Genomic DNA, 9,649 nt, shown 5'->3' with positions numbered 1-9,649 from the left:
ATAATCCTAGTAGAAAACAAATAGAAATAAATTATGAAACTCAATTTCTAATCAATCCAATATTAATTAATGAAATTTTTTAAAAAAATTGACCCTAGTTAACGTTGGTTAACTTACCAAACCTGTGACCCGAGTCATGAAACTGGAATAAACTTATAAAAAAAATCAAAACAAATAATAAAGCTCAATTTTTAATCAATCCAATGTTGAAGAATAAAATTAAAAAAAATCAATTCTAAAAAAAAAAAACAAAAAAATTAACCCGAGTTAACCCTCTAAATCCCCGACACATGTTATGAGAATAAGATAACCTCATAGAAAATAAATCAATTCAATGTTAAAGGATAATATTGAATAAAAATCAATTTAAAAAAAAACATTAGTCAATCAAGTTTAACCTATTAAACCAACAACCACAACCTAGATCATAAAACTAACAATCCCATGAAAAATCAATTGAAATAAATTATAAAGTTTAATATAAATCCAATGTTAGAGAATATTTTTAAAAAACAAAAAAAAAACTAAGTACAGAAACAAAAAATGAAGTACTATTCTTATAAACAATGAATTCACCATCTGTTTTATTTTTTTGGTAATATATATATATTCGTTTTTTTATTTTATCAAATTAATATGAAAAATCAATCTTAAGAATTAAAATAAATTAATTAGATTATGATAATACATAGATAAAATAAATTCATTCATCAACCAAACAATCGCTATATTTTATACTTCAAAACCAAACACATTATTATCTTTAATCTTTTATTTCATCTCATCGCCTAGTTATCGTCATCTCTTTTATTCTAAAATAATACTTGAACACAACAATCAGCCACACTAGCAGGCCTGTAGTAGTCCGAGAATTTTGCAGTCCAATTTCTACCTTTCATATTTCGGAGAGTCGGCCTATACAGAACATGCTAGAAAACTACTCCTGGGTTTTAGGGATTTAACGGGTCAAATTTACTTGAGATATGCCACACACACACACACAAATCTACCAACCACCCACCTGAGCCAAACCTCAAAGGCTCAAAAAACCGTTTTCTTTATTTTTCCAATAAAACAAAGAACAGATAAAACTATTCTTTTTCCAGATATTTAGGGTTGGCATGAGATGTCAATGCATTGAGTTGGAAGTTTAATCGCCCAATGCAACTGCCTAAATATACACGGACATAAACAATACACAAACTTTAACACCTTATTTGGTCCAAAACTACTTTATCGAAAGAAAACAGTCAAAATAAGTACAAGACAAAAAAAATAACAATCCAGTCAGTATAAATGAGGCACACAGGTCATAAGGATACATCCCAGAACAAATCCACTTCCTCCGCCCCAACTTGGCATGTCAAGAACTGCAGAATCTTCATGGACACTAGACTTAAATCCCCAGTAATTGTTCCAATCAACATCTTCAAAATCCATTCTTAATGTGCAGAGTACGAAACCGTTGATACAGCAGTCAATAACTCAAAACTCGCGTCCTTTATATGGCATTTCCTGTATGGAAACAATATAATGTACATAAGTTGGCCAGTTCCAGTGACCTCATATGCAGGGGAAGGTAAGTTACATTCCATTTTCAAGAAAATAGAAATATGCTCCACCCCAACTGCATATGCCTAATGCATTGCATTCCTTCATCTTTCACCACCACATATCCTCCTCCACAGGAAAAAGATAATTAAATAAAACATTCCTTAAATCTTCAATCACATCATACCAAGTCATGACTAGTGAATTGATGGGCAGAATTCAGTCCTTCCCAAAAAAATATAAGCTTCAAATATTGCTTCTATTTCTCTATTTGTTAAATGGAAAAACAGCTATTTTAGGCTTTCTTTAAAACAAATTATGTACGCTGTTCTCTATTTCAATATAACTTTGGAAATATGGTAGCTCCCCACTCATGCAGATGAAACCAGCTTCAGTGTCTTTCTTATAGAGCACTCATTATTATGCAGCAAGGAAAAAAAAACAGACAAGACAGGTCCTCCCTATTAAAATTAAAGATCAGAAATTGCTTACAGGTTGGTAGCTTGGCATGTACAAGACTTGCCTAGGGTGGCCAAGAAGCATCTGCTGCCCGAACTGCAGTTACATGTATACAACTAGTCATATATGTGTGTGTGTACATTTGGATAACTATCTAAACAATTTTACATTGAGGTGACATGCCCTGAAGAATCCCAAAATCACCTCAAACACGAGTAAATATGGTACCTGAGGTCCACCTGGATGAAAATATGCTTGTGGAGCTTGCAATGGTGTAACCTGAGGATTAAACATGACAGGCTGTTGCCCATTGAATGAAGGTCCAGGCTGCAAAATCTTGGAAGTTAGTCACTTCTGATAACTGAAATTGGATGTAAAGTTCAAAAAGAACCACCCATACCATCTGTCGAATACATATTCTTACATCTAAAGGACATAATCACCATTCCCAGAGTACTTGTAAGCATTGAGAGATAGAATCACACCATTGAATCAAGATAATTCATGAATGATATTATAAATCAGTTTTACATTTTTCACTATTATTTTTTAGTTCATTTCTACAGAAAAAGAATCATCCATCAGTTTTCCAACCACAGAATGGAGACTAAAAAGACACAAGAAAGCATCACTGAACCTAGCTCTTCTTATACTTAAACTAAATACAAAAGGCAGAACAAATAAGCAATCAAGTTATATCTTAGAAGCAATAAGTCATGTCAGTACTTACTCCGACTCCCACAGGCATCCCATGCATATGTGGTGGAGCAGAAAGATTAGGTTGAAAATAGAAGGAACCATCTGACATTGGGGAAGGGGGCCTAGCAGGTGTTTGACAAGGGGTGAAACTCTTGGCGTTGGGATTAAGTTTAAATTCCTGATAACCAATTAAAAAAATAGAAACAAAGAACACTCAAATATATTAGCCAGTGTCAGAGAACTATAGATAATATATTCTAAAATATGCCGTACCCTTCATATGTATGACAAATAGAGTATGTTCCATGTGCTTGTGCTACTGCTGAAAAATAGAAAGTATATCCATTCATATATACAATGTTGAACCAAACAAACCTTGGCATGGGGATTTAACGTTGACTTCTCAGAAGATAATGAACCCATTGATGAGCTTGGTGATAAACCAGGACCACTAGAAGCTGGCAAGGCACCTGCACGGTCAGAATTTGATGATGCGGAACTGCCAGGTCGTCCACGAGAGTTTACTGGCTGCATTTCTACAGCTCCCTTGGCTGATGCCACACCATCTAACAGTTGGCCAGGGGAACTAGTCTTTTTGTTATTTTTTGAAAAGACATGGGATGAAGGGGTATATGCAGTGGTATTAGAGGATAGCCTCCCTTTATCAGATTCATTTTTCTTGTCATCCAATGACTTAGAATCTACAGAAAAAAATAGAATGATTATTGAAAGATGAAGAAATTCAAAATGCGCCATGTGCCATTACCGTAGGTATTGTCAAAGAATCATTTAAACTCAAAAGCTTAAGATATTAGATGAGACCCCAAGATATAATTTATATTATTCTCTAACAAGTACCCTACTTTTCTATGCAAAAATTGCCACACTAAATAGGCCAAGTGTAGCTGGAAAAATGTAAGAAAGTAAACTGAACAAATTTTTTAAATAATTGTTTCTTTATGACATTTTCATAACTCACTTTATTTTTTGACAAGTTAATGCAATGACTTCATAATAAAAGACGTTCATGCTACAACTTAAATGAATGAATGAAGTAAAAGCATTGCAGAATTACTGACTCACCCTTACCTTTTGATAATTGAGCATCCTCAGTTAGCTGTAATTAGATGAATAGAAACAAAGAACAAGTTTATATTAGAGGCATCACAATTAAAGACAACTAATAAAGCTCTCTTCCAAGTTCTCAGCAAAAAAAAAAAATTGTCATTAAAGTTTGACTCACCATCTTCTCTTCTACACGCTCCTTAATGCTGTCAAGTTCTCCATGTTCAAAATGTCGATCCTCTTGGGCCCTATTACAAATGGAATTCAAGAATTTCACAGCACGACAAATTCATTTGTCCTCCCAAAAACCATTTTCGTGTAATGAAATGCAACTTAAATTATCATCAAGGAAATACTGAATTAAATACAATAGTAACAACCTGCTTTCACTATCTGAAGTGGACAAACTAGTAGGAGGTTCTGATGCCAGCTTTGCAGCATGATCATGAGATCCTGGATGATGCAAATCTGCACAAGTGCTTGATTGAGAACATTGTACCTCATCCTGAAAAGAAAGATAGAAATACAGTACAAGTATGGCAATAAGTAGTAATTCCTTAAAAAAGAAATAACATAAATCAAAACTAACTACCAGGCAAGGAATGCTTAAAATAAATTACATAGTGCTCCATGTTGAAAATATGCTAAAAATAATTTTTAGAATTATAAAGCAAGTAAAAAATATGCTCTGATTAGAAATGCTAAACAACAATATCTACATAAACTGAAAGTGATTATTTGAGAAAATACCAAGGAAGAGGTTGATAACACTCGAGTCCCAACATTGCTTTTTGCATGGGTCAAATCAGCAGACTTCTTAATGGAAGAGGCAGATGGCCCTCCAAAAGTTTCACTGTTGAGAGAACTCAACACTACATCATCAAGTTCTTCATGCCCACCATCATCAATGGCTCCACCTCTATAGACTGAAGAGAATCGGGTCTCCTCATCAACCTCAAAACTTTCATGAAGATGGATGCCTCTTTCCTGTTGGATAAATTGACAAAAGAAGTAATACAAACTTGCAGAAAAAATAAACCAAAATAGAAGCAGTAAATAACATTAGGATAACCTCACCTCTGCTAAGTGAAGGTCTCTTGTTTCCTCACCCTCGATCTCTCTTGCTATCCTCAATGCTTCCCTTTCCATGTCTTTCGTCTGAGGACCCCTCTCCAGCTTTGTTGTATAAAGTTCCTCGTCAAAGGTGCTTTTTACGCCAAACAACATTTCATTTGTTTCAAATTGATCCCAGCCCCTAATATGCCAATAAACAAAAATAGGTTTCAAATCAGTAATAAAAATAACATGGGGATGCTACGAAATTACAAACACCAAGGAAAAAAACAAAAAGAAATTTTAAGATGCATATATCAATGGAGAAAGGTAAGGTGGGGGGGTGGGTGGGGGGGTTATCATTGGTAGCACAAGCCAAAACTCCAATGTGACACTGGGTTCCAATTCAATTATATATTTGTATCAACCACAGAAGGTTTAACCTTAGCCTACCTGTATCTGAACTTCAATACCTCTATTTTCATAAAGTTAATCAAATCCTGAAAAACCTAACCATAGTTAAGAAGCAGGGACAGCAGAGAATATGTCCACACACTTCCCAAAGACATCATTCAGGGGATGTAATCTATTGAAAGCATTCGTTCCAGAATAAGGTTTTCTATGATATCTTGCTGACCAGTTCAAATTAATACTATAATTGTGATGAATTTAAATGGAAGAGGATGGAAAAACATGATTAGAAAGCTGCGAGAAAACAAATTTAATTCACAAAAATACAAGCCACTGATAGCAAAGTAAAAAATCAGTCAGTTGAAATTCTACTCTACCAGAGAAGATTAAAAACAGTAGAACAATTACCAAGAAATTTGGGGAAAGAAATACTTAATATAACAACCTATTCCAATGGCCGTCAAATATGTTCTCTAATTCAGGGCATTGTAGCTCGTCTTCGTCAGGGACCCAAGGTTCCAGCTCTCTCTCTGTTTCAACAAGTCGTGACTGTGATATAAAGGAGTCGATCATAATTTCTTGCTGCTTTGCTTGTTGGAGCTCATTGGACATCCCATCTATGGTAACAGAGACATCCTGGCATCATATATCATAAAGCCTGATTAAATCACCACTAAACAAAGAGCAAAAACATAAACATCCATATAGCCTTACACAACCAACTTGTCCTCTACAACATTAACTAGCTAATCAAATGCAGTTTTTTTCCTTTTTTGTTCTTTGTTATCCAATAAATATCATCTCAAGGATTCCATTCAGAACCACATGTAAACAACTTGAAAATCAACTTCACTCAAGAAGAGACCATACTTGAGGATGCAGAATATAAAAGAAAGGAAATGCAGCAGAACCTTCGCAATAACTTGTACAACTTCTTTTCCAGGTAAAATCAAAGTCTTTGATGGAGCCTTGCTGACACACTCTGCCTTTGGGCCTCGGAGAGAAACATCCTTTATCAAGCGAGCCATTTTCAAAATTATTGCTGAAATTGAAAAGCAAGGGAATGCTGAGAAGGAAATAGACTAAACACAGGATTGCACATGAGAGTAGAGCATAATTAGAATCAATTTACAACACAGTTAACAACAAGTGTAAAATCTCTTCAACTAAACTAAATCGACAAAACTTACCAAATTCCTTTTCAGCATTTGTTGTGTAACATGTTCCAGAATATACAGATCCATTTTTCAGCTGGACCTCCACGGGATGGCCAATAAGACAGGTTGTTAAATATACTAGCCGATCACGCAAAGGACTCTCGCAAACTCCAACTTTTCCCGTTGCACCTATATCAACATTGTTAGAATTGGAATATATAATCTAGAATGACAAGAGCTTCAGGCCATGGAAGCCCACCTGCATTACTCGGTCTATTGGTGTGTGCTTTTCCAGATTGCACCTTATTTTCAAACCTTGTCCCCCAATCTTTTTCAGTTCTCCGACGACCAAAACCATTAGCAGAAGATTTGGGCTGCATAGCCTGTTGCAAATTCATCTCAACAGCAGCACCTTCCTCTGACAAACACAAACAGGTTTAAAGTCAGCTCAAATCAATGCACTACAGTGTGGCGCCAAAGATAAGTATAGATACCTTGAAAGCACATATAGATGCAGTAACAAACAGATTTTAAGGGGAAAAGGGTACGCCAAAAATTTCCAAACATGTGGAAGCAATATGGCCATAGATGGAGTAAAACATAGAGATATAATTTTATCCAGCCCTGACAAGTTTGAACCAAACACCTTGTTTAGTAACACAGGTGCCATGCAGTTACTGGTGCTAAACTTGCATAACTGACATGATACTAACCACCACCAACAAGATGTGACAATTTCAAAAGGCTATATTCATTTGTGTTATCCTGTTCATTTAGTGATCTTAGCAATATGGGTTATTATCTCAGTCTTAAACACGCACCTTTAAATTAGTATAACATGTAAACAAGTGCCAATGCATAACTTAGTAAAACTAGGAGCACCCAACACTGGAAACTACATTACTCATTTCAACAAATCTAGAATAGCCTCATGTCAATAAGAATTTTAATTAGCTCAGTTGCTCTGAAACTCAGTCACACCGTTCCTCTCATTTCTGGAATTCTTACCCCCTTACTTCCAGTACGATTTCTTCTTTTATAAGAATGCATTCTCTAACCAGTCTCAACAGACCCTTGATAATTCTTAATCCAAAAGATCATCAACCCTGCAACTAGAGCGACACACAGACACCCTAAACAGACAACATTAGTTGTCTTAGAAATTCCCCTTTCCTAACAATCAGAACTCAGCAGCAACACAAGTCAATCTGACAGCCCTTATGCATCTCATCTCACAAAAATCAACACATAGACAATAAAACAGTATAAAACCCTAAAGTTGTTAACCAGAAAATAAACAAAAGGATGAATTAAAGTAACCCTAATACACAAATTGCTTATTAAACTATTATGATTCAAAACTTAAAGCAGTTATTTGATTTGAGTACGCTTGAAAATACTGAAAGTGTGAAATCAATGGAGACACAGAAGTAATTACGAAAACGATCGTCATTTACCTGCAATAAGCTTTAATTAATTAAGCTGTAATTTACTTTTGACGCAGCGTCGACGACTCGAGTGGGGGGAGGGGGGGGATTGGACTAGCTGAGTTAGGGTTTTTGATCACAGAGCGTAAATCACGAGAGGAGAGTGTATATACATGTATTAGCGAGGGGAAGTGATAGGACTCGGTGTGATCGATCGAGAGGGGGGGGGGGGGAGTTTTGGGTATGTTATTTTGAAGAGAATGTGAAATACAGAGGGTGGTGATAAAAATTGAAACGGAGGAGGAATGATCAGGTATATACGAATGTAGGGAGTGTTTGGTGGGGGGAAAAAACCTAAAAGAAAAGGAGAAAACTATGAATGAAAATAGTATTTTCTCCTCCTTGGCCTTTTAAAAAAAAAACTTTTAGCAAAATATTTAAGGTAAAACAATCTTCGCATTAGGACAATTTTAGTGTTCTAAAATTAGTTAGGGATATGAGATATTTTATGTTTTAATTATATAGTTAATTTACATCACTACCCTTAAAAAATAATAATTTTCTTAGCTTCTACTAAGGATTATTTTTGTATTTTCATAGAAATCTGAATAATAAAATAATATATCTACCATTAGAATAAATAAAAAATAACTGACAATGGAGGAGGCATTGGCGTCCTTGATGTCAAATAATTTAACCCTTAGGTTAAAGGGTATTTGTGTCATTTTGTTGCTGGTTTTTTTTTTATAATTAATGAGTTTGGATGGGTCATTTAAGTATTTTAATAAATAAAAAGGAATTAAAAAAATATGTTGACGCGTGTGCAAGCGTTAGCATGCCAACTCTGACGTCTTAGGACAATGCGTGTAGCTGATTTAAAATGCCAAAATTATCTTTTTAGGGTTGTTTTCAATGCATCTCAGTGTATTCTCCATGAAAAAATAGTGCATGCATAAATAAGTTTGTTGATTTGTCGCCGATAACCCATCCTTTTTTCTTCTCCATTCTTACCTCTCTCTTTCTCGGTCTTTGTTCCTACCCTATAATTTTTCAGATTAACCATTAAACTTCTTTTTCTTTTTTATTTAGGCCAAGTTCCTTTGGTTATTCTTTTCTTTATTTTATATAATTTATGAAATTGAAATTTTATTTGCTATTTATAACAAGTTCTAGCTTTATTAGATTTTGTCTTTTTATTTAATTTCTTTTTTGATTTTACTCTCAATTGTTTTTTTCTTATTAGATTTCATCCTTATTCTTTTGATTGTTTTTTTTTCTTTGCAAAGTTTTTAAAATTATTTTTTTTTACTCGAATTCATCCTTCAATTTTTAATTTATTTGGATTTTAGCTTCTTGATCTAAGATTTCACAGATTGCAAGTTTTGAAAATTAACTCAACTTTAGAGGGTTCGCTCATGATTTATTTGTTTTATTTAATAATTTTTAAAGCTAATGGTTTTTTAGTTTTATCCTTTGATGTTTATTTAATTAAAGATCAGGCTCTATTTTTTTCCAACTTTCTGTATCCTTTGTTTTTTTATTTGATTGGGTTCTTTTGTGTCTTTTTACTTTTTTTATATTAAGTTTATTTTCATAAATAAACTTAATTCTTGAGTTAAATAGAATTGATTGGTTGAATATAAGTAGATGATCACTTCTTCTTTTTTGTTTTTTTTACGGCGTTGCTCTAGCGACTCATACAGTTTCTTTTAATGTTGTCATGCACTTTTTTGTAGTGGGGTTTTGATCATCCCAGTAAAGGTTTTTTGGTAGTGGGCATTGTCCACGGTTGAATGACGACGAGTCTCCAACGTTATTTTCTTTCTT

General features: G+C 34.2%; 1 protein-coding gene across 2 annotated transcripts; it reads right to left on the bottom strand.

Moving 5' to 3' along the window:
- Positions 1–1,038: 1,038 nt before the first annotated feature.
- On the bottom strand, positions 1,039–8,081 carry LOC7478112 (polyadenylate-binding protein-interacting protein 3). 2 transcript variants are annotated; one of them, XM_002298067.4, is made up of 15 exons: positions 7,853–8,081; positions 6,655–6,813; positions 6,429–6,584; positions 6,150–6,280; positions 5,684–5,874; positions 4,852–5,029; positions 4,525–4,761; positions 4,155–4,279; positions 3,953–4,022; positions 3,799–3,826; positions 3,085–3,410; positions 2,741–2,887; positions 2,239–2,337; positions 2,044–2,106; positions 1,039–1,515 (listed from the first exon to the last, which is right to left on the bottom strand). In XM_002298067.4, the coding sequence occupies exons 2-15, from the start codon at positions 6,791–6,793 to the stop codon at positions 1,486–1,488; spliced, it is 1,920 nt and encodes a 639-aa protein (XP_002298103.2). In that variant the 5' UTR covers positions 6,794–6,813; positions 7,853–8,081; the 3' UTR covers positions 1,039–1,485. The 2 variants fall into 2 exon arrangements, with proteins under 2 accessions (XP_002298103.2, XP_024445812.1); XM_024590044.2 differs by having other exon boundaries at positions 3,793–3,826; positions 7,853–8,072.
- Positions 8,082–9,649: the final 1,568 nt, after the last annotated feature.

This window comes from Populus trichocarpa, chromosome 1 (genome assembly GCF_000002775.5).
Source record: "Populus trichocarpa isolate Nisqually-1 chromosome 1, P.trichocarpa_v4.1, whole genome shotgun sequence".
NCBI classification, from domain to species: Eukaryota; Viridiplantae; Streptophyta; class Magnoliopsida; order Malpighiales; family Salicaceae; genus Populus; species Populus trichocarpa.
Note: the sequence above shows the minus strand (reverse complement) of the source record. Positions and strands in the feature narration are given on the sequence as shown.

What these genes read in the sequence shown, in the direction of transcription:
- LOC7478112 (XM_024590044.2), bottom strand. Translation starts at nt 6,793, where the DNA reads ATGAATTTGCAACAGGCTATGCAGCCCAAATCTTCTGCTAATGGTTTT. An exon ending in TTTGACGGCCATTGGAATAG is followed by an intron (nt 5,030 to 5,683) that starts GTTGTTATATTA and finishes TTGGCATATTAG; the next exon opens with GGGCTGGGATCAATTTGAAA. An exon ending in GGATGCCTGTGGGAGTCGGA is followed by an intron (nt 2,338 to 2,740) that starts GTAAGTACTGAC and finishes AAGATTTTGCAG; the next exon opens with CCTGGACCTTCATTCAATGG.